This window comes from Saccoglossus kowalevskii, chromosome 9 (assembly GCF_978046115.1).
Source record: "Saccoglossus kowalevskii chromosome 9, keSacKowa6.1, whole genome shotgun sequence".
NCBI classification, from domain to species: domain Eukaryota; kingdom Metazoa; phylum Hemichordata; class Enteropneusta; family Harrimaniidae; genus Saccoglossus; species Saccoglossus kowalevskii.
The window spans coordinates 14842948-14869026 of record NC_140649.1 but is presented as its reverse complement, the minus strand read 5'-3'; the positions used below and the strand labels follow the sequence as shown (position 1 = coordinate 14869026).

Genomic DNA, 26079 nt, shown 5'->3' with positions numbered 1-26079 from the left:
GTACTGAAAGTAATAGCTAAATATGTATATTGTGCTAGCTTCACGCCCTTTTTGGTTTGTAGAATACTCACTTTTGTATTTCGACTTCTGCTTCGTTAATGACGCTGAATCACTTAGCGATGGATGAACGGACATGACCCGGAAGTAGACAGTTACGCTCTCAAGGTGTTTTTGAATAACAATGCTTCTATGTTTACGCATTTCGTTATATATTGGTCGCAGTGGAACTGTGCGCGGTGATCAAAGAAGCTGTTAAGACAAAGCCAAGCCATAGCCAGGTATGTGCGTAATTATTACAGGATCCACTACGGTAACAAATGACAATGCAGGTTTTTAGTGACATATATTGTGGACTGGGTCACGCTGCTATTGTACAGTTCTCAAGATACACGCAGAAATCGAGGGCACTGAGTCAAATGTTACTGAAAATAAAGAATAGATATACGTGCATTTTATCTCGCACTATTAGAAGAATTAGTGATCTGGGATTCAATCCATTATATTGCTCTATTGTCGGTACTGTGTATCTGAGAAATTTGTATCACCGCCCATTGAATGGTATAAATATCAGGCGAATGTCAGTGATACATATATAGTCATTGTTAATGTCAAGGTCAGGGTTTTGAGCTATACAAAGGTGTACTTTCACTGTTCAGCAGGAAATTCAGTTGATAATTACCAATGACAGTTACACCAGCAATAAAAGAAATAGTCGATGCAATCGTACTCAAACTTCTAAATGCAAATTTAAATTTCCATATAGCACTGGAAATATACGGTTACCGTATCAAATGATGGGTACGGTCACTGGAAAGGGCAGTTACTACAACGTTGACCACGGCATTAATACCCTTACAGTAATAGCCTTGGTGTTGACGTGTACATAGTTTATAAAAGTGTACACCTGAGCCTCGTAGTTAGTAAATATCGACGCTTGAATGCGTAGTGATTTACATTCTATGAAACAATAGAGACAGCCGCGACTATAACGACTTGCGCGAATGTGCCATATAAATACAACCACCACAGATGGTTATAACGCGGTTTCTAAGACGGACCGTGGTCGTACATGTATCGGGGTGTTATTTATTCAATTTTCAGTGGCTGTTAATACATTGTATCCGCTGTAGCTCCGAGACTGGCTACAAACCTTTATCAATTACCTTTTTTTGGCAGTTACGAATACAGCGCACTGTCCCCACGCAACTATTACGATTTGTATGGTCCAAGCGTTTCTATATGTATACGGTACGCCTCGTCATACATCACATTCTCACCAATTGTGGTGCATATATACTCGTGTATCGTGCTCGCACCTCGACAAAATAATTCACTTTGCATCGCCTACAGCTTAGTTAGAGTGTGAATGATTAACCATCGTGTGGGCGTGTTCTGACTATCTCTTCTCGGCCTCACTTGTAATTATAGGTTCCACACTACACTTAGTTGTAACTTGTGAGAAGGCGTGTGGACATGGATCAATGACAAAGTTACATATTTGCTATGAATATTCATCTGAACAACTCCAGTAGTAGTGGTATCAGCCTGAATGTTTTATTTCAAAAAGACTAGACAAACATTTTAAAAATTATGCGTGCTCGAATCATTGACTTTCCAGTGTTGTAAGTATCTGTATTGCTTAATTTCAAAAAGATAGATAAACTTTCTTTTTTTAAATTAGGCGTGCTCTACACATTCGCCTTCGTATTAAAACACTGTCTTCTACGGAAAAAAACGTTTAGCATGTGCGCATGCACCATTTGTAACATTCCTTTGTACTGCTGTCAAATGTCAGTTTGAAAGAATGTTAGACTGTCTCTCGGTATGGTAGTTTGGTAACGTTTCATCGCGTGCACACCATCTACATTAACAATTTATGTCTGCAGTGCGATACTTCAGAAGAATGGTTATGTAAGGCCGGTATGTGACCACGTGAATTAGGAAAAAAAATCGCAAGTCAATACCGTGAACACGTGTTCACGTCACTATGTATTCATATTTATTTGAAGGGCGATGGTCGTCGCGCCGCGCATGTGCGACGTTTGTGTTGATAAACATTGTTTTCCCCACAATGCAATGCGCTCTTCTAATTAAATCACGAGTACGAGTTTTGATCTGGGTGCGACGTTCACTAATTGTCGACGATGACTCATTCGACACCTTTCAATCACCAAAGAAATTACCTAGTTAAAGCTTGGTAACGTCTCAGTTTGTACTTATTGGTCTGCACAACAGTCAAAGTCGCCATCTTTGTTCACATGAGACCCATATCTCGCACATGCGTGGCGCGACGACCACCGCCCATTAACAAAGTCGTGTTGTGCGTGTCGCATGCCAGACAGGACGCGTCGCGACGACTGTGGTGCACTGTGACACAAACCAATTCAGTGTATCTGCATTAAATATGTCCGATCATAAATGGTATGTACACCATACGAAATTGTTCCAGCTCACTTCATTTGAGCATGCAATATACGTATATGAATATATTGCATGCACAGAATTATTATTATATTATAAAAAGATAACCTTTATGCTAAGTGAAACAGGAAGTTGGTGCAATTCAATGTGTCCAAATCTGATCTGTTCCGCTATAGACATATGCGAATAATTGTGAGATCTAGAATACGTGACATTACACTTCACAGCCAACAAATTAAAGGGCGATGGTCGTCGCGCCACGCATGCGCGAGACATGGCGACTTTGACTGACGCGCAGACCAACGAGTACATACTGGAAGGTTACCAAGCTTTAATTAGGTATATTTTTTTAGGATTGGAAGGTAATTAGTGCAAGTGGCGCTAAGGTCAGAACTCGTACTTGTGATTTCATCAGAGAAGCACATTTAATTGTCAAAAAATCAATGTTTATTCACACAAATGTCGTACATGCGCGCGTGACGACCACCGCCCTTTAAGAGTGTTCATTGAATGTATTAACGTTTACAGTGATTGCCTATAATTTAAGTTGCAGGTGAATAGTGCAATGGAAAATCTCAGAGGTCTTCTTATATTAGTAGTGTGTGTCGTATCACTGGGAGTGGTGGCATCAGGTAAGAAATTGTGTCTTAGATTTTATTTATTTATTTATTTATTTATTTATTTATTTATTTATTTATTTATTTATTTATTTATTTATTTATTTATTTATTTATTTATTTATTTATTTTCCATGTGGATGTCGAATAACGCAACTATGAGTATCACAGTTATAATAGAACTCCTAATGGAAAATCAGAAATAGACAGCTGTGTTTTGCTTTGTTGTCTTTCGCCATTTCGAATATAATAAATCTATAAAAGAAACAAATTTATTCGTGTTATAATGTCGTACATCACAGATCAAAATCAGATTAACTCAGTGTCTGTGAACAACGTCCAGTATCGTCATTTAGGTCACAAACACATTTCGACACTAGAGGGCGCGTTATAGAAATGGGTCGTTCACGTGGGCCAAGCAAGTAACCCGCGGCGCGTCTTTCTAACGACGACTTGTTATCCTTTCACTTCATAGATTCAATAGAAATAAAGCCATCAACAAATGTTAAATCTGAAGTCGGTAAGCGTATAATCCTTACATGTTTGGTCGAAACCAACGACGACAGAACGCCCTCTTTGGTTTGGAAGTTTGCCGGTTCCCAAATCTCCGAAGACTCGCAAATGATGAAGTACCAAATGGAAGTCACGTCTGTGGTCGGTCGGAGTTCATTTAAATTGACGATAAATGACTGTCAGCTGCGTGACACCGGCACGTACACGTGTGAAGATTTTGGATCTTCTCTGACAATGGATGCAAGCATCAACGTGTATACACGTAAGTAAAATAACTACAGTTGTCACACCGCCCGGCACACCGCGTCCTGTTCGAGACGTACGTGTAAATTATCTGGCGGTATTCTGGTAATATTTTTCACACACAATTTGAACATGCGCTGCGCGACGACTGTAGCGCTTCAGGGTAGAACGCTACATATTTTTACCTATTTGATATGTTCAACTTACAACAGCGTTTTCTAGCAACATGGAATTATTATGACCATGGATATTTCACTTCACCAGTAGAAAATGTAATAATAATTCAAATTACGAACATTTTGAAAATTACTATATAACTACGTATTACTATGTCTGTTATTAGAACAACTCGGGGGATAATATTATCTCCCTTGCTGGGACCTAGATGAAGAAAATATCGGGTTACGGCACTTTTGTACCTTTACTTTTGTTACCTATAGCAAGAATATGTCTCCATGTCTCATTTTTTTCTCGGTAACTTATAGTCAAAAAAAGATATATATTGTCCTACAGGGTACTATTTGAAGTCTAGAAGTATTGACAATATTTTAATGTGTTTTTTTTTTTTAGCGGGGAAATGTGTTTTCATGTTGGTCTATGGAAACCACTACTAGGCATTTTATGCATATTATTTTACTGTTTTCTAAAAACAAACAAACAAAACAGTTTAATTAAATTAAAACGTTTTCACACTAAAGAGCATAACTTAACTCGATGCTTGTCTAATGTAATACACATAAAATGGACATGCAAACATGAACATAGATGTCGTCACTACATTAATGGCACTGAAACTGTTTACGTGGCAAATAATGACAGCCATTGTTTTTACTCCTAGGTCCTAACATCACGGCAACTGATGACCAGATCATTACGCCCGGAGTAAGCATGGTGCTAACATGTCTTGTATCTACAAACAGTCCTGTCATTTGGAACAAAAACGGTGCGGACTCTCTTAAAGAATTGGGTCTACATGATGTTAATATGGATGGGAAAGATGATGTTCAGGTGCTTAGCAACAACAGTCTTATTATTTTGGATCCAAGTGATGACGACATCGGTAACTACGAATGTACTGTATTTTTCCAAGTCGGGGGCGATGTTCTACAGGAATCTAAACGCATAAGGATATATGGTATGTTTTGTACTTGCTTTTCAGAGCCAATACGAAACTACTTACAAGATTTAGCCTGATTGGCTACGCAAACATAACATCTAACAATCAAACCAATCAGAGAGAAGCTTATTTGTTGACGTTTTTTTAGACGTATCAAATTCTGCCTTGCAGGGCAGTCATGTTCAATATGTACTACTCATATTAAAGCGGGTGAGTCGTCACCTGCGCATGCGTCAGATGGCCAAAGCGTGTCAATGTTTACAAACAAGCGTCTACCCATGCGTGTTTAGCGTGCGTTGTTATCGTCGCTTGGGACTCAATTCCCGCGCGTGCACAGGCGACGACCTTCCGGCTTTAATATAAGTAGCTTTAACATGACTGCCCTCTGTCGAATAGTTATGCTAATTATAAAGTGACGCCATGACTTTGTTAGCCTGGCATGTAGGCGTAGTAGCGCCCACGCCGGCCAAACGGCATCAGACCTCACTAAAGTTTGGAGCACCACTGAGGGCGCAACTCACGCGACCTCGTCAGACTATGAATTTATTGACGTCATTGGGTTAGTTAGAAGTTGTCCTAAATATTGTACAGTGTTACTAGTTGTGTCATTCTTCATTCATCTGAAACCATCTCCAGAATTCATTAATTCCCAACGTTTATTGCTAACTTCCTTTTTGTTTTGCAGCTTTGGAAACAGAGGCCTGCTCTTTGACTGCACCAAGCTCGGTACTGGTTATGGTATCTCTGACGTGGACGCTTTATTTGTTTCCGTCTTATTCCCTGACAAGCGCCACCACATGACAGTTCCAAATGTACCACACATACTGTTAACTGGTGTGTAATATAATTGTCGTTATAAGGAAAAGAAATGTCGGCATTTTGAAGTATTAGAATCAAAACGTCTTAATCAGATCACTACCAAGATTTTAATAAACTAACTTTTTTCTATTTTGTAATAGAGCGGATTTCGCAATTACGTGGATTGTTACAAAAATAATTAACAAGCTTTCACTAAATCCCCCGCTGACATCATAACTATATGCAGCTTTTATACTGCCTACTAAATCCCACCAAAAAACACTTTACAATTTTTATACTGCCATGTTATGTAATATAATACACTGTAGGGTCTCCATGGTAATCTGTAAATACATGGAGCATTGTTTTCTTCTTCTGATGTCGATGTGCGCTGTCCAGTTTCGATCTGTACTCATTCTGATAACGGAGGGCGAGGGCGCTAGACTTATGAAAAGAGCGTACAGAGCACCGGGTTTCGTAGATTGGTATACAGTATGTGATATAATATGTACAGTATGAGTGTGTATCTAAATAACTGATATCATATTTATATAGTATATATGACTGGAGTTTTGTTATTGAATTTTTTTTATAATTGTTACTTTTTTACAATACCGCAAAACGAACGAAAATGGATGCCTTGTTCGATCATGATCGATTTTCCTGACATCTGAGGACGCACTCTCCATCCCAGAGTTCCTAGCGCAGTGATTTCAGGTTGAAGAAACGCCATCTTGCGTGGAGAGTGCTGGGACAAGGAAGCATAATATGTGATGTATTCAGCGAATGGTGGACTATTTGCGATGAGCATAGCGGTTGTTGCTATGCCGGGGTGGGAGTGTTTCTCATTCTGTCTATGCGTGGCATGTTTTATACGTGTGTGTGCTATGGTTGGTTTCCAGACTTTCGGTGTTCGATAGGCTATACCCGGCGTACCAGTGGATGACTCCGGGGTTACAGTGTCCGGAGTACTGAGTGATTACTAATCTTGTATGTGTGGGCTATTATTTCATCCTGCATTAAGTACGAACCAATCATTTTTGGTATAATAATGGGAATCAAAATTTTGAATTGACAAATTATAATCAAAATAAAAATCGTATTTATGTTTATGTTTATTTTAAATTTTATGTTAATATGAATCATGTTGCTAACATATATGTTCTACAAGAATCATATAATTCTAAAAATAAATATTATCTTACACGTTATGATATGAACATATATATGGCATGGTATAACGTAATACATATTTATATATAATTCTGTGTTTCACTTTGTATTTTCAATATTAATTTTTGAATAAAATAAAAGTATATAACAAAGTTGATGGTCAGTTTTCCAAGATATTCCCATAATTATTAAATTATTTTTTTTACATAATTTCGTACATACACTAGAGTTATCTTCTCATTTGACGCATGCGCAGGTGACGACTCCCCCGCTTTAACGCGTGTGAAATACAGAAGTACACCCTGTGCATATTCTTGGATTACGAAATCTGATATATATGGTAAGTGGTAAAGATACGACGAAATAATTTTTATAGCCCCATAAATCCGGGACTTCTGAAAATCTATAAAATTGTGTTTGTTTGTTTTTTTAAAAAAAAAAAGATCGGTCACATTGCTTAATTAAGCTTATTCCACAATCTCAGCACATCGTTTTTAAATGCATGATTATTAAAGATATTTGTGCAGTCAATTTAAATTAATTTCTGAAACACGAGATGCCATGACTAAATTGATACACATGCATGGACCACGACACGACGTGTTTCAACTGTGAGATACTATTGAATTCTGCTAACATCTCTGATGAGGAAATATACAGATTTTGCAGACGTGTATACGCGATTCTTTGTGCTCACGTGAATGTCACTATCCTAAGATTCGTTGCTGTTTTAGTAGGCATATTTGTAGTTGTACTGCAGATTGTGAGGTCACCCGAAGTAAAACAGCGCTGTCTTGTCAGAATTCAACTTGAGTAGGTTATCTGTTTTCCACATGTGAATGCTCGACATTACATTAGAGCTTTCCATGTGTGTTATGATACCGTCTGTTGTTTTGTATGACAAATACACGATTATCATCTCCATACATGTGGGAATCCATTTCGTACTTCCTGATGTTTCCAAGTGATAAGGTGGAAAGAGAATATTTTGATTTACTTCACTTTATTCACATTTCCTATAAATACAATCGCGCCCTCTAGTGACGAGACCATATCAATGAAAATTATTTCACATTTTACGACAGCACAGCCAAACATAGCGGTCGGTTTCAACGACGTTGCCTTCACTTATATACGTCATTTTGACGTCACAGAAACGCTTCATTAATAGAGGGCGCGATTTATTGGAATGGTATATTTCAGTGGATGTATTACTCCCATGCCAAATTGGAATAAGTTTAGTCGATAAATTTCTGAAGAATAGCGCCCAGACTTACAATTGAATGATGGGAGAAAATATGAGAAAAAAAAAACAATATAAAAATAATTATCTGAACAGGATAATATAGTATTATCTTCGAGATATAGAGATATATTAGCCGCAAATAACCTGTAAGTAACATCCCCCGTACCCAGGGCATGGACAAAAATGAAGGACGGTTATATTTGTTTTTTAAAAGACCCTCTTAGTTCAGTTCTTGAAAAATGTTGGACGTGAGGGGTCAAAAATATAACTAATTTCGACTTCTTTTGACAATTTAATTCAACCAATCAAAACTTGAGAAAAAAACATTTTAAAACAAAATACAAAAACAAAATTTGGCAGAAATTTGTTTCCAGGTAGCGATTAGCAAATTTGAATTTGTGAGTAGAAAACTTATTATTATTGTGCAACGTTGCTTTGCCATCCTTTCCATCTAGTTTTCATAACCACTTACAGATTCTTGTTTTGTACCGAGGATCACCCGAGGGGATTCGCCGTCATGCGCCACCAACGACAACAATTGCAATACAGCTGTTGAGCTTTTCCGGTTTTACGGCATGAGCTCTCAGTACCAGTGTGTATGGGTCTTACAACAACTGCATCTATCCGATTGACGCCTAATTGCCACATAAACCAAAATTATAGGGTTATATTTCAGCGAAAAAAGGCCGTTTCATTTAATAATTTCAGTGACTCGACAAAATTCCAGATCGCGATCGCAAACCGTCGTCACCAATATCATGGAGTTTCAGGCCGTGATCTTAGCAGCTGGTCGAGGCTCCCGAATGTTAGATTTGACTTCCAGTACACCTAAAGCACTTCTACCCATCGGGAATAAACCGCTGATTTGGTATCCAGTTAATCTACTAGAAAGAGCTGGGTTTGAAGGTAAGGCGATCTGTAACATACTATTTTCCAACGTCAAGGTATTACTGGGCATTTCATCAGCCGTACAGTGTGTATCTATGATGGATCGTCACGGACTACCCATTTATTATGATCATCCCATATAGTACCAATATGTGTGCTTTTGCCTTCTCCTTTATATGATTACATAATTAATAATACTCAGGTCTGTGTTGCAGACAACCAATCACCGCCCCCTATCACCATTTCGTAATTGAAAATGGGGGGGGGGGTGTTAAAAAAAACAAGAAAAATTTTAACTGCATAAGTTTGTTTTCCCTATTTTCCATTCTCCCAATTGTTTTACATTATACATAATTGTATAGATTTTACTTCCGTGCTCTTCCACAACAATTCAGTTTTCTAAACTTTACTTTTGATTTGTAATCTACATTAAGTGTTTATCTCCAAATCATCACGATATCATACTTTTTTGATAAAATTGATAAAATAAAATTATTTATTTTCTTTTTCGATCCAGACGCCATTCTTATTTGTTTAGAATCAGCATGTACCGATATAAAGAATGCATTGGCGTATAACACTAAACTAAACCTAGATATCGTTAGTATACCGACAGACGAAGACTGGGGTACGGCAGACTCTCTCAGATATATCAAAGATAAAATAAAGGTGAGTCACCAGGAAGTATGCATTTGGAGCATTTCTTGTAATTTTACCATCTAACATGGAGTATGTTTCTATATTTTTCTAAAAATTTGTTTTAAGCATCATTAGGCATCACACAATTCTATCCCACCTGGTTTTATTAAAAAAATAATTGCTATCCCAGTTTTATTTGTTATAATAAAACCATGGTTTTCTAAATTAGACCATATTACACAGGAGGCTATTTATTTTTATTCTTAAATTGTCATCAAATTTGTGATTTATCATGAAAACTAAATTTTTCTTTCATCTTTTCTAAAATTCTGACAGAATTTGTTTAAAAAAAGATGTGTACAGTGACAAGAACACTAGGCACTGACATCTGTATCACATCGATAAATAACTGAACTTACGTGTGCAAGTTTCCTTGTATGGAACAGACAGTCTAGAATATCTATCACTGTGTTTACATTTTTTGCTGTATTATTGGAAAGACATTTACTGATCTTGTACGAGAAGTTGTACTTCATTATTAGCATGAAATGTAATTAATCATGACAGGATCATATTAATAATGTTTTCATTTCCAGACAGACATCATAGTATTGAGTTGTGATTTGGTTACCAACGTCTCATTGCACCACATAGCAGATGTACATAGAACATACGATTCGACTATTACAATGTTGTTATCGAATATACCGGAAGAGTCGACTGATAATATTACAGTACCCGGTGTCAAATCAAAACGAAAACAAGGTAGATATTAGATTATATTTACATTGTGTGAGATTCAAATATTAGATATTATTGCTAAAGTGCTCTACCCCTTTTTGATTGGTTGATCCTTGCATCCAATTTGAATATGCAGCGCCATGATTTGACTAACACTGCATAGATAGCTTGGCAATAAATTTATTGAAGAATTATTCAAAATTAATCAACTTTGTATTTTAATAGAGCAGGGTTCCCTCTAAGCAAAATTAGCACTAAGGAATTTTGTAATTGCACTTCAAAAAAACCACCTTGAATCAGGCTGTGTATTTGAATACAAAAAGCATGAAATTAAAATACACCATGTAAGTTTTTTTTCAGTTTGTCCTATTTCACTGAGAAATTTGGTTCTCTCACTAGGAAAATTTGTGCAAAATAGAAACTAGAGGAAACACTGAGCAACTGTTTGTAATTACATTGTTACAACAGTATTGTTCTTATCTTTAGAATGAGACACTTTCTCATGTGTTGTGTAAATTTAGAAAACTAGTTTACTCCCCCTCCCTCCCCACTAATAAATCAGTGATGGATAAAACTACTTTGTTTGATAGCTTCAAACTTCTATTCAAAAATAAAAAAGAAATTTCAAGTACTAATCAAGCATTTTTTCACAGTAATCTTTTCGCCTTTTTTCAGTCCAGCAAGATCTTGTCGGTTTGGACAAAAAAGGAAAACATGTCTTAATTCTGGCATCAGAGGCTGATCTTGAAGATACTTTAACTGTCAGACTTAAATTATTAAAAAAGTAAGTGAAATTATGTATACAGCGCCCTCTGTGGGCTAAATCATACTTTGCATACATATACAGAGCCCCCACCACAGTGATCTAAATAAATAATTTTTTTAGACCATCACACCCTCAATTATACCATATTTACTCTATTAGAAGTGCATTCCTAATAGAAGCGTACATAAACCAAAAATTGCTTTTATTGTATGCTGAATCTTTAAAATACAACTTATTGTGTTAGACACCTCTGTCATTTACATATTTGAGTGTATGTGCCACTAATAGAGTAAATACGATACGTACAGTAGTAATGAACTATACAGTAAGGAACTGTAATGAATTCAATCACTTTTTCATTCATGGATTCCAGCAAGAAGTAACAGTATCAAATTTCACAGTGTCCAGTGATCTTTAATTTGACTTTCTGCCACAGATGTCTTTTTCGTTTTAGATTTTATATTTTGTTTATGCTCCTTGAAAATGGTAATTTTGTTCATTGCATGTGAAAACTGACAATATGAGTTGACGAGTAGAACATAGCGGTCAAGATAATGCTCTATTGTGTACATTACAGGCATCCACGAATCAGAATACATAATAAATTACTGGACGGTCATCTCTATATTATGAAAAAATGGGTTGTTGATTTCTTGTGCGAAAAAAAGTAAGTAGGTTTTTTAAATATTAATAATTTTCATCAAAATAACTGAAATTTTTGCTCAGAAACATTAAATTAAGATATAATATTTTTTATAGCAAATCAGTACACCCTCGCAAATTCACTATTTCATAAAAATAGGTGCATTATTGGTGTTACAGTACGTAGATTGCAAATTATGACAAAAATGTGAGCTCAATAATTCGTACAGTTTCTTCAATAAAAATGTTTAATTACAGGTCTATTTCAACCATCAAAGGTGAACTTTTGCCATATTTGGTGAAAAAACAGTTTTCTAAACCCAAAAAAGTAGATGAAAAGTTGGCAGATATGTCTGTAATACCGGAACCTGATGAACAGCCACAAGGTTAGTAGTGTCCCTGAATGTTTTGATAGATGTAACTTTTTGAATGATGAATTTCTATATAATGTGACCCTTGTCAAATTAGTTGTTATCATCACAGTTAAATGTTGGAATTCACTCTTATCAAGTGGCAACCATGGCTGCCAGTTTGCGGTTAAAGGCTTGCTTTCGCATTGATAGAATGTATCATGGCTGCAGCAAATCCTTTGGAACCAAAACGAAGGCTTGGAATGCAAATGAGTGAATATTTGATAACAGTATTTAATAACGGCTTTCCAACACATGTTGAATTGCAAGGAGGAAATCACCTTAGTCTTGAATTCCTTTGACCCACAATAAATCTGGACAAAACCAATTTCTGAATTATTTCCAGCATTTTGTGCATATTTATTTTATTGATATTTCTAATAATAGTCATGAAATCACTGAAACTGATGAATTTATCTCAGGGTGCAACTTGAACCCATACAATTGAGTGCCAAATTCAAATTTTGACACAATTCACAAAATAAAATCATTTTTTTTTTTTTTTATTTCTGTAGCCAAGAGAAAATTATGTCAGTTTCATCCAAAACTATTTTCACAAAAAATACATGATAACAGGCTAAATTTTTGTGTCAACATTTTGGGGCAAAAATGTTGGTGTTCAAGGGGATAAGTATTATTATTAATCTGAAACAGTATGGTCTAATGTATCAACCAAAAATGTTGTCATAAAATGCTAAAAAAAACTTTCTTTTCTAGATGTGTTTAGTTTTTGTAAAGAAGATGAGCTGACAGCATTGACACATGATATGTCTACGTGGAATGATCATACAGGAGATATGGCAGACTGTTACCATAACGACATCATCCGTTGCTATGCCTACACTATGCAGAGTGGACACTGTCTTCGTGTGAATACATTGCCAGCATATATAGAAGCCAATAGAAATGTAAGTACCGTATTGACTATAATAGTTGTGCATACACTATATATAAATGACAGAGGTATGTCTTTAGTATTTAATAATCCAGTATACAGTAAACTTAATTCTTGGATTTTGGATGCGTTTCCAGTAGAGCTAATACTGTTTTCAGTCTACCGTGGGAACCAAAACTTTATATATACCCAATTGTTGTTGACCTCAGCAGACAGGATACACAGTGCAAAATTTTATTTGTTTATTCTTTTCTCCCTGTAACTGTTCATATGGTTTTGCTGTAATAACATTTTTTTTTTTTTAGATTTCAAAGCAGATCAGTTCTTTGCTGTTAGATGCAGAAGAGCCACTGATACACAGTGCGGCTGTCGTCAAGAATAAATCACAGGTGAGAGGAGTATGTAAAGTATTCAAAGTTGCAACCTCGGTATTCTACGAACATTAAAATGTCTAAAAACGTGAAATTACTTAGGCCAGGCAAAAAAAAATCTCTGTTTCTCGTTTCATGAAAATTATTAAAATGAGGCAGCGAGGTGATTGTAACATTTCAAACTGTATTGTTTTCAGATTGGGCATGATTGTATGATTGGAGAAGGGTCTAACTTAACAGAAAAAGTCTCTGTAAAGAAATCTATTATTGGTAAACATTGTAAAATTGGTGAGAAAGTGCGAATTTCATCGTCTATCATAATGGACCATGTTACAATATCAGATGGGTAAGGATACTACAATATAGTTCCAGTGTCATAGAATTTTTTTTTTGAGAAAAAGTGAAATTGATCGAAGCTCTGTTATATTAGAATCATGATGAGATTTATACAAATAACAAAAGTTAAGTTTTTTGGCCACCCCCCCCCCAAATTACGTAATCTATCCCTGACATGCGAATGATAGGCACATGTACATCACCAACTATACAATACTGTTAATTATTATCACTATATTAAGTCCAGTTCTGTTTTATTACTTACTGCTGAACAGTTAGACTAGCAAAGTCGGAGACTTCTTTTTTGTTTAAAAAAAATTAATTGTCAGTTTAGCCTTTTTAGCCTGATCACGAAAACTAGCGTGGCCGTGAAGGAAATCCTGACTGGACGCATCTGCAGGCGACCTCCCTGTGTTGTGAAAACCGGAGCGAAATCACTCCGGTGATTATGCTAATTAAAAGTTCTTGCTGCTGCAATGTTTGAATCATATTTCCGTTGTCATTTTTAGTCCCCGGTCAACGAAGTCCGAAAACAGGGACTATTAATTTGGGTTTGTTCCGTCTGTATGTCCATCTGTACATCCAAAGCTTTATCTCGGACACCCATTGACCGATTTCATTCAAACTTTACATGAAGACAATACATAATGTCTTACATATGCACGTCAAGTTACTTTATGATCGGAGCAAAAATGGCCGACTGGCGTCCATTTTGGATGTAAAATTTGCTATTTCTGATACCTAAACGTGTCCGCAGCAGTTTCTCAGAGATGACTGGGCAGATTTTGATCAAAGTTGGTATGGTGATCATACATATTGGGTTGTAGGTGCACGTCATTTTTTTTTTCGTGATTCGAACAAATATGGCCGACTGGCGTCCATTTTGTTTTTCATGGTACCCATGCTACTTTCTCTTGAATGCAATGAACGTTTCTCTTTAAATTTTGTACAAAGATAGTATACCAATAGATACATCAACATGTAATTTGATTCAATATGACTGCCCAATGTTCAATTCTTGTGTAAAAACACTAAATCATAATTTTTTACAAATCCATCTCCTATTAATGATTTCAATCTAATCTCAATAACTTCATCAGCATCAAATTGATATGTCAGATCACAAAATTTTGGACAGGGACTGTGTCATTAACAATGACTTGTTGAGAGTGAAATAACTAAACTCCACCGTAATTATAACCTACACTACGCTACATTACATTACAACAGTTTATCCCGTGTCAGCTACATTTTCAGTTCTAAACTACAAGATACGACTAGCAGCAGAACATTTGCATGTTTCAGCGAGTCATCCGCCATTTGCATTGTGACCCAACCTTTAAAAGTTCATGTTGACACACCCACTCATGAATAATCAATGACATCATGAATAATTAATAACAGTCAAATGCCCGCAGATGCGTCCAGTCGGGATTTCTTTCACGGTCACATTAGTTTTCGTGAAACAAAAAAGAAGTCCCAACTTTGCCAGTCCATTGAACAGTGTGCCCACTAACAGAACTGATTTTAAGCAGATCCTTAGTTAAAATGAAAGTCAGAGGGCACACTGCTTCTCAGTTCGATAATGGCAAGATAAAACGAACTAGAAGCAATTTTATGTTTTTAATATTGCTGAAAATATCTAAATCTGTGAAAATAGTAATAAGATAAGTGAGTGAATATCCAAGACAAGTCTTTGCACAAATATTCTGTACTGTATCTCTGTATATTTTATTTACCTGCTAGGTGTACAATTCAAGGCAGTGTGATCTGTAATAACGCAGATATCAATACCCAGTGCGAGTTGAAGGATACCTTGGTTGGTGCAGCACAGTCTATACCAGCTAAGTGTAAGTATAAAAATGTTTTGAGTCACATCAGGATTTTAATATGCCTTAACCAGTCTTAGAAGCAAAAACAAAACTTTGAGACACCTTATGTAAGAGTGCAGAGTAGTAGAGCATTTTTTGGGCAGATTTTCAAGACAAGTGTGGGGGACATGCAGAATAATTTTGGGGTTTATGATAAAAAAAAATAGTTTGAACCATTTAATCTTGCTTGGGAAGCATCTTCTGTATTCAAGGAGGTAGTTCAAATGAGCCACCTCAATATAAACCAATCACAGTTGTTCTAATTTGTGGAAATGGAAAAGGTTTCCTGTTCACTCGTACAACGATTATCAAACGTGACCTTTGTGTACATTGAAAAACAAAGAAGAATTTGGCCATTTCATGTTTCAGATGATAATACTGGACTCTTTATTTCTTTGCAGCAAAATTTAATAATGAAGTTATAGTGGACAGTGAACAGATGATGGAATTCTGATGGATACACAATGTACTTGATCTACATTCATACTTTACCTGTAGGACTTTTTGCTGGTACATTTTGTTTACATTAATGGTGTATTGCACACGGCCACTTGCATTTGCTGATTACCCTCAAAATTTTATCCGGTAACAACAAAGATTATCTTCAGCCATTCAGTTTTTTTTTTTTTTTTAATAGAAAATATTTCATATAATTTGATATCCCTGTTTGAAATCAATTATTGTATTAGCTCTATTAGTAGTCCATGTGTGTAATAAATACCAGAGGTCAGTCTATGTTCAAAATAAAGTCATATTTCAATGATTAAGTGTGTAATACATGGAAATAATTGGTTTACATGTGCTTCTATTGGAGATCTTGTGTCGTATGGGACCCACAACTAATATACGCACGATTCCATGCTTTTATATCAGTAAGCATTGCTATGTAAAGTAGATTTGAAATATTAAATAACGTTTGAGTGTATAATGTAAATACATTGTACATATGTACACTACAAATTAAAACATAATACATGGGTGGTATGATGTGCCTTTTAATGGGAGACCAGAACATATTAGAGATGCAATGCAATAGACAAGTTTTGAGTAACAGCGACATCAGTCGTTTTTTCTGGACAAGAATGGGAAGCTGATTTCTGCCTCTTGCAATTTATTTGGTTTTCTGATGAACTATCAAACATTTAAGCAGCTAAATCACACCCCGTCATGCACGCATACACACGTAATTAGATTGTTTTTTACTCCAGAGTGTGCAACTTTCTAAGGTTTCGGAAAAACTTGAAACTTGTCTGGTAGACCTGCACGTATATACTGTTTGTGGACGGGCTCGTCAAATATTGTATGTTAATATTATGGGATTGGAAAGAAAGGTCCAACAAATGGTGATATTTATCTCCACATGACAAAATTTTGTGGATTGCTTGGAGCATGTTTAAATAGGTACCTTACTGTTGGCAAAAATGTAAACAGTATTCTTTTGATGAAGATTTTAGCCATTTTAGCCAATTAAAAGATTATACGTCCTTTTGTTCATGCTTTGATTACGATTAATGACATCAGAAAACTGAGAATAAAAAAAAAATGGAGTCACCTGATAAGTATGGAAGATGGTGAAATTTTGCATTTTTACTATGGTAGCTATAATGACATTATTTCTTCACGTCTCAAAATCATGCTTGGTGACATGTGATGAATAAGTTGCATTTTATTATCTTCAATGTTCTTAGAAGTCTTCTAATACTCACAAACTTCATTGAAATAAATCAACAATTTGTTGTTTTCTTAGGATGCTACAACAAAGATCAGAGTTTGCCACCTACACAAAACTGTTTTTTGACCAAAATATTTTTTATCTCCACGGTTGACTTTGTCAGTGATTATTTTTATAATTTCTTTTTATCAAATAAGTTATATTTTCAATTTTGTCTTGAAAACCAAAAGTCTGATTGCTTTGAAAATGAACATATGGATCTCTCTCAGATTTGTGATATCTTCAATTATGTAATCGAAATGTACCTTGCTAACAGCTGAGCTATCTCAGCCAATAGGCTCCACAATATGTGATTGTAACTTATGTATATCACACACTTAATTGAACTTGGACGCAATTGGTTGCAGAGATCTTTGATAAGAGAGCCAGGATAGTTGTTTTTCCCCCTCAAATAGTCTCCCATTTTCACCAGTCATTCTCCCACTGTCCCTCTTGACCTATTTAACCATAATGTTAGGACAATTGGATAAGAAAAAATGGGCAAAAAATTGCACTATGTCTCCTTACTCTTGGCGAGCTCTCGGCATGCATACGAGTCTGTCTATTAGGTGGGACAGAACCCGCTTTGCTAATAACAAGTCATTGTTAATGACACAGTCCCCGTCCAAACTTTTGTAATCTGACATATCAATTTGATGCTGATGAAGTCATTGAGATTAGATTGAAACCATTAATAGGAGATGGATTTGTAAAAAAAAATATGATTTAGTGCTTTTACACAAGAATTGAACATTGGGCAGTCATATTGAATCTAATTACAAAAATAATGCTCATGTTGATGTATCTTGGTATACTGTCTTTGTACAAAATTTAAACAGAAATGTTCATTGCATTCATTGGAAAGTAGGCATCGGTATCATGAAAAACAAAATGGCCACCAGTCAGCCATATTGGCTTGAATCACAGAAAAAATATGACATGCAACTATAACCCAATATGTATGATCATCATACCAACTTTGATCTAAATTGGCCCAGTCATCTCTGAGAAACAGCTCTGGACATGTAAAGAATGACGATTTAATGCTTTTACAGGGAATTTGGGCGTCGGTCAGCCATATTGAATCGAATCACAAAAATAATGTTGGTACAAATGTATCCCTTGGTATACTATCTTTGTACAAAATTTAAACAGAAACGTTCATGGCCACCAGGCGGCCATATTTGTTTGAATCACGAAAAAAAAATGACGTGCACCTACAACCCAATATGTATGATCATCATACCAACTTTGATCCGAATCGGCCAGGTCATCTCCGAGAAACTGCTGCGGAAACGTATCAGTCGGCTATTTTTGCTCCGATCATAAAGTAACTTGACGTGCATATGCAAGACATTATGTATTGTCTTCATGTAAAGTTTGAATGAAATCCGTCAATGGGTGTCCGAGATATAGCTCTGGACATACGGACAGACGGAATGAACCCAAATTAATAGTCCCCGTTTTCGGACTTCGTCCGAATGGGGACTAATAAGAAGACTGACTATACCTCCATTTTGCTATCAGGAATGTCTTCATCACATGAACACTATTGAAGATGTACCGGTATTAATCCCAGAATAGACAATCGTTAGATGACAAGCCACACCATAGAGGATAATAATAGTGTAAAATACCCGCTGTAAAATTAACTAGTAGCACAGTGGTTGTTGCATTGGACTCGTGCTTGATAGACAAGAGTTCAATCTATCTGTGTTGAACATCAAAAAGGGATGATCCCAACTAATTTCTACTAATTGGCAAAGATAATTTGTTTACCAATGAATAAGGCTTTTGGATACCTTGGTTAATGACTCGCAGATGCTTGTTTGACCCAGTCTGGATAGCGCATTAAAATAATATTATTATGATTGGAACTATCACTATCACACAGTCCCAAATTTAGAATGTGACAAACTGTATTATATATCAACATTCTCTCTTACAATTTGGACACAAAAAACAGAAGATAAAACTAACAATGTCCGACACCGTCACCTGGCTCCAGGAACGAACAAATTTTTAAAAAATTTGTGTTCCAGTATATTTATCCTTCTTATTTTTGTGCACAAATTTATTCCAATTCGCCATAGTATTTGCACTCTATCAAATCTATCAACAATGCCTGTATTGAAAAGGATATGATTTAAATATTCATGATCGGACGACGACTCTGATATTATTAAACTATATTTTCTATTTAAAGTTAATGTCAAAAATGTAACTCTTAGTTCTATTTCTGTGCTATACCACTCTTGGTCATACAACCCATTGTTCTGACCATATGTTTATTCCTGTAAATCTACACGACTCTTTGTCCTAATGCTAATTTTATAAACAGGGTTTAATTGCTACAAATAACTGTACATGCTTTGTAAATCACCATTGTAAATCAGACTTTGCACCTTGGATTTAGCCTTTTAGTCAAGATGCAAATGTCTGGAGTTGACGAGCAGATGCAATTCATCCTGACAAGTATGAGAAAGGGTAGAGCCTCAATCGACTGAGCTATTGCAATTTACAAGAGGTTTTTGGTTAGAAAATGCACTCATAAGAATGCACTCATTTCAATGTCACATATGCTATACATTCAATTATTCAGGAGCTAATTAAAATAGTACAGGATAAACCTTTATTATTTATGTGAATTAATCTTTGTTAATTCATGCATGGAGTCAAATTCGCTAAAATGGCATGCAGCTATTTAAACATGTTTTACGGTATTCTTCATATGTAACCAATTCCTCAGAGTCAGGGTAAATGGTACTAACTCAAAAATATCAAATTTGCAGTTAAAACCCAACTTGAGCAACTTTTTCAATACGATGAGGAATGCTCATTCTTGTGTAGATTCCAAACCTTGACAGCCCAAAGTTCACAAATGTAGTGAAAGAAAGTAAAATATGCAAATTACTGATTTGCATATACATGAACCAAAACAGGATGTTACAAGGTGATTAATAATCTGCATATAAATAAAAGCGAGCAGTAATAGAAGTGGTATAAGCTCACAAAAATCTGTCCAAAAAGTACCAGTAAATACAAGCACGTTGATTGGTGCATTTGCAAGGTCTTAGCTGTAATACACCAATGAGAGCCTATGTTACACTGAGAGCCGCAATGGTCATGGTGTATAAAAAAAAAATTTGTTAACACATTAAAATTATAAATAGTAGATCTTTCTCAAACTAAAAGTTCTGAGTTCTTATAATGTCTCTGTATATCTACAACCTCGAGTTTCCACATTTTTTCATACAAGTTTCTATTCTGTGTAATCTGGGTCACTTTGATGGCCCTGACAACTGGTAACTCTCCATTCTTTATTATATTACCAATAACCATAACATAGTCACCTGTAAACAAAAGAAGATGTTTAGTTTATTCACAGTCCCTCAACAATTGATTGACAAATGTATCACGTTGGTCAAATTGTTTATTCGTTCATTTGACGACCAGATGTTAGGGCAAGCCTACTCTGCTATTATAAATGAAATTAGCATATGCAACGACCACCAGCCATCCACGCCGAAAATCGCAATGACATCTGTCAGGGCTGCGAAAAGCCTATCGAACCTAGTTTATGTGTTAAAAACACGACCTACGTTTGATCTGGAAGAAAACAAATACAATATTTACAAAACAGTCATAAAAACAGTATTGGACACTTTTTTGAACTTCCACCTTAATATTAATTTTAATAAAATTATAGTTCAAATCGGAAAAACGTGTTTTGGAGGGTAGTTACAATCAGATACTCTCACTATAACATCAACAAAGGTTGTTGCAATCGGCATCTTGATATCACATATGCTCTAAATTCACAGTGATTTTCTGACGAGAATATTGGAATCCAACCACACCAAATTGATTCAGTTATTTCTAAGATATAAATCGATGGTTCTTAAAAATTTTAGTCATCAATATTAAAAACAAAAACAAACTTTGAACAGTCGTTGTCTTTGAGTGATACCATCTTGATTTGTGGGTGAATACAAGTATATATGGGGGGGGGACCTAAAATATCAAACTACCCGGCACCCCCTGGTACATAAATATGATGACTGTGATTGATTTAGATATAGGAAGACATTTTTACAAGGTGAAAACTTTTTGTACAGCGTCACCATCACACGTCACCCTGCAATGAACAGTGCTGGCCTGATTTTTTACATCAATTCAATCAGCATATCTTTAAAATTACATGTGCCTTATCAGAAAGCCTTTATGAACACAAATACATACAAATAACACAGAATAATTACGAAATAAGCTGTATAAATTGGTACAAGATTCACAGAACAGAAGACAATTCAATCTAGGAAGACGCCATGATGCTATGACGTCATCGGTTTCACTCAAAAGCATAATGCATACTGTTACCAGCAATTTCCCAACCTGTTGTTGTGGGACTGTTGTTTGTTTTACTCATGAATATCCTTACAAGAAACTGAAAATTCCCTTCAGTGCAACCCAAAGTTTCATAATGTGGAAATTACATGTGGGAAATTATAATAAATAGTTTATTCGTATTTATGCCTCTGGCCGATTTATGCAGAAATAACCATACATTATATTTCACCAGTGTCATAGGGTTGGATGTGAATAGAAAACAAATTATATTATGAAATTGCTCTTTAACTTTAAATGCATGAAAACAGAAAGATGCTAAACAAAATCAGATAGTGCGATAGATGCATAGTTTTATAAATACTGTGGAAGAAATGTATATATGAGTGTAGTGACTTTGGGGAATATTAAATGAAAATAAAACTCATCTTCAATTTCATCCAAACACAGATTACTAATTCTAAGCTCTCTGTCAACACCATGTGTCCTCCAACTTCTATAGCCAAAACTTAAAAGGTGATTTAAACATATTAAGGCGACGTACTTCTTTCTCCCAATTTGATTTTAAATTGCCCACAATGATTAGTTTTCTCATCTGAAGAGGTGTCTGAATACTAAATTCATCTTGCTTCGCATTTAGCCCAGATTTCAAACTTGGCAGAAAACAGTCTGTTTTCCACTCCTTGATTCCCCCACACTGAAAAACCTAGATTATCCAAAAGTTGCATAATTTCAGTTGTCCATTTTTTTTTTTTTTTTCGTGGTTATGAATTATTTTAAAACATTTTAGATGCCTTGTTTGGTAACCGCTCGATCTTCATTCCAGTACTGTAACTATCAGCTAATATGTAATACATCACATAGTATTTACAGTAAATTTAATTACATGTGTTACGCACAGATTGAGACAATTTTAAGGTACAATGCTACACAAAAATAAAAATATTATTATTTTTTATTTTTCCATATTCGATATATCATGTTAGAAGGATTAGGAAAATGAAATAAAAAATACAGTGAAAATAGCATGTTAAGTCTGTCTATGGCAAGGATATATCTTGATATTTCAAAAAACATCGCTCGGTGACATATGGTGAAGACACATATGTACATTTTGATGTAGAAGTATTGAAACAGTTACAATATTTTTAGTGGGGTTTTAAAAAGAAAATGTGTTTTCATTGTGGTCTATGGAAACTGCTGCTAAAATGTAATTTTTTGTTTGCAAAAATCAGAACAACAATTAAATTTAAAACTTACCAACTTTAATGTCAGTTTTATTATCTTTCATAAATTTCTTGAGTTTCTCTGATGTGATCTTGATCTTTGCAAGTCCCGTGTTATCCGACAGACTAAAATCACCATCTTCTGCTGTTTCCATGACAACGCCTTGTAACCAAGCAATTTGTACGTCTATGACAGTCCCGTCGTCAAGGTCTAGTTTCCAAACTTGGCTGACCTCTGAATGGAAACTGTTGCACTCTTGTAGCTGCGATATAAACAGCTTTCTAGCAGGATGACCTAGTTTTGCGTTCGCCATTGTGAGTGACGAGTCGATTCTCGGAACGCACTTCCGTGGTTTGCTTCCGGTCGCTACGTGCACGTGGTCGACTCCAAAGTGAAATATTGGTCACAGTGACCGTATTATGATGATATGTTGACCAACTCAAGGACTTATGGTCTAAATGAATGGCAACCGTTCATTACCCGCTACATAGAAGATACCGCCAGATCCACCACGTTGATATTTGCCGCTTTTCTTTTACAACGTTTCTGATTGGCAGTTCGTGGTCAGAGTTTGTTATTCAAGGTTCTGGTCGGCTAATACAGTTGAATTAATAATAAATATGAAACAATGTAACACCATGGAGAAAGTTTCTAGCTCCATGGTAACACTGACTAGCCAATAAACATAGAACATCAATAGCAGGGTGATCAATAACATTAGTTTGAACCCTGGTTTGAACCAGATAAGGCAGGAAGATAATCACGTGACAATACTGGCCAATCACCATGAGGGTAATACTTTTTATCTTATACTGAGTTAGCCTGACAAGGGTGTGGGAAGTGCGCCCTCCGCGGTGCTCCAAACCCACACGCCTAACAGAACGATGTAATTTGTTCACTTCCCCCGACGATTTTTTCTCGGTACCAATCAAACTCCATTTATGAATACTTAACGGTTTGCCCGAACGCATGGCACAGTTGGAGGCGTGCCTTGTCAACAACCAATCACATGACTGGTTACGAAGTATTCAGTCACGGTTAAGTATTCATAAATGTCAATTTGTGTAGTTTTCTTGATTTATTCTGCAGATATTCTGCAGGGAGCCTTCATCCCTTGTCTATTTCTTACACTTGATACCAGCCGACCCCCCCCCCCCCCGCTCATAGAGACTGCGTACAGTTGATTATAGTTCCTGGGCTCCCTGTGGTGAGGGGTGGACAAAAACTGGGATGACCCTAACTGTTACAGTCACCACTGTCCATGGACGAGCGGATAAGATAGTGATTCGTGTTTGGTTATTATCTGTCGCAATACGTCGCTGTGATGAGAATTCGTCGATTCGGGACTTTTATTGAGCTTCGTTTCTCTGTTAGAAACTTTTGTGTGACTATTTAGTGAAAAATAAGTTTCTTTATTCACGTTATTTTGCAATTGCAAGATTTGGCCATGGTCATCGAGCGCTCATAAAAATAACAAATTTACTGTGATCACATGTGTGGGTTGGTAGTATTAATTTTTGTTTGTATTTTGGGAAATTTGTATTGATTCCATGAGGCAATAACTTTCGCCCGTGCTGGTCAGGCACGACTAAGTTTGTTGCTGTGACAACCGAAGTTGTCATATACGTCACGTGCAAACTCGTGTTCCCGCAAATAGCGTTGTGAGTTTCGATACATTTTTCGACCCGTTGTTAAGATTACTGAAATTTATCTCCGTCGAACTAGAAGACGGACGTTTTTTTTTTTTTTTTTTTTTTTTTTTTAAATATTTTTTTGCCATGCGACAGTAGTGGACATTGAATGTCGCCGTTGTCTCTCCTGACTATGTGACGTTGTCTATGTACTGACACATAGTGCATTTTGCCACAGAAGTCATATTCATGTTTGGGACTACATGACAGGGCTGTGTAGCCATCTCTCTGTCAAATGGCAATTTTAATGCGCTATCCTGGCGAGAAGACGGACGTTTGGAACACAGACCATTTCCTACTAATTTAGGGTGTTTTGTATAACATTGCTTTATCCCCTGTGAAGTGTAGATAAATGATATTGCTCTGTTCAGTAAAAATAATATTATTTGTAACCACTGTATAAAAATATACTTTCATTGATTTTATTTACTAAGTCCAATAGGTGAACACTGATAATTGAACCCATTCATTCAAGTACGTCAATCCCACAGAAATGCTACTATGAAAGGCCTTGTTAACTGACAACTTAAAAGTTGTGACATGGCGAGGTGTTGTGATATGAATGCCATTTTTATCGTAATTTTTCTCTCGTTGTCTCATTGAAAACATCGACCGGTCGCCCAAACACTGGTCACTGGCACAGGAGTGATCGAAATAGTGGTTTTGAGTGGTACAGTTTGGGGATACAACGGGTACTAACTATTTTTAAATTCCGAACTACTCTTCAAATCTATACCACATTGTATCGTTCGCGGACGAAACTTCACCTGTGTCCAATATTAAATAACTGACTTTGCGTAATTATTATGAAGCGATATATTACAATGTTGAAATTTTTAGAGCCAGTACAATATTGTAAACAACTTGAAATTTGCTTAATTAGAAAAGCAGCGCACTAAGTAAACGCCGCGCAGTAAGTTACGCAATTGCGTTCCAAAATGATGTCGTTGATCACTCAGTCTTTTGCAAACTATTATAACTAATTTCCAAGCTTTTGTGCAGCCAAATTTATTTAACTTTGTGGCAATATGATCTTTTTAATTTCCCAGTCCTTTCTGTTCATTCATGGTCTTGACAACAAGTGTGAATTGCTGTGCGAGCCTTTCGTTCCCGACCGCGGTTAGACGGCGTCATGAAATCTATGCATAAAAGGCGGGCGACCCGCGGCCGTTTGATTTCCTACTCTCCCCTAAGCTAGCGGTTGGTGAAAATGGTTATTATTAATATATTACCCGATGTACTTTGTAAATCGGACAGTCATACCGCAATTGTGTTGAAACATTTTGGGGGCAGTAAGTAACGTCAGAATATTGTTTAAAATAAAATATTCCAAGGCAATCAAATCTAGGTCAAAGGGTCAAATTGCGTGCATATAATTATAGATAGTTAAAAACTAAATATATTTGAATTTTTGAC

General features: G+C 36.0%; 3 protein-coding genes across 3 annotated transcripts; 2 read left to right on the top strand and 1 right to left on the bottom strand.

Moving 5' to 3' along the window:
• Positions 1 to 206: 206 nt before the first annotated feature.
• On the top strand, positions 207 to 7034 carry LOC144354715 (hemicentin-1-like). The gene is made up of 5 exons (XM_085503750.1): positions 207 to 278; positions 2969 to 3053; positions 3514 to 3813; positions 4633 to 4929; positions 5597 to 7034. Exons 2-5 carry the CDS (start codon positions 2987 to 2989, stop codon positions 5710 to 5712), a joined length of 780 nt encoding a protein of 259 aa, XP_085359876.1. The 5' UTR covers positions 207 to 278; positions 2969 to 2986; the 3' UTR covers positions 5713 to 7034.
• A 1675-nt stretch (positions 7035 to 8709) lies between these two features.
• Positions 8710 to 16475, top strand: LOC100375678 (translation initiation factor eIF2B subunit gamma-like). Its single transcript, XM_006818098.2, has 11 exons — positions 8710 to 9034; positions 9534 to 9685; positions 10252 to 10420; positions 11072 to 11180; positions 11740 to 11829; positions 12063 to 12190; positions 12932 to 13122; positions 13415 to 13498; positions 13678 to 13826; positions 15563 to 15666; positions 16089 to 16475. Exons 1-11 carry the CDS (start codon positions 8887 to 8889, stop codon positions 16139 to 16141), a joined length of 1377 nt encoding a protein of 458 aa, XP_006818161.2. The 5' UTR covers positions 8710 to 8886; the 3' UTR covers positions 16142 to 16475.
• Positions 16476 to 19724: 3249 nt separating this feature from the next.
• Positions 19725 to 23516, bottom strand: LOC144354716 (recQ-mediated genome instability protein 2-like). The gene is made up of 2 exons (XM_078010390.2): positions 23006 to 23516; positions 19725 to 20751 (listed from the first exon to the last, which is right to left on the bottom strand). Exons 1-2 carry the CDS (start codon positions 23283 to 23285, stop codon positions 20582 to 20584), a joined length of 450 nt encoding a protein of 149 aa, XP_077866516.1. The 5' UTR covers positions 23286 to 23516; the 3' UTR covers positions 19725 to 20581.
• Positions 23517 to 26079: the final 2563 nt, after the last annotated feature.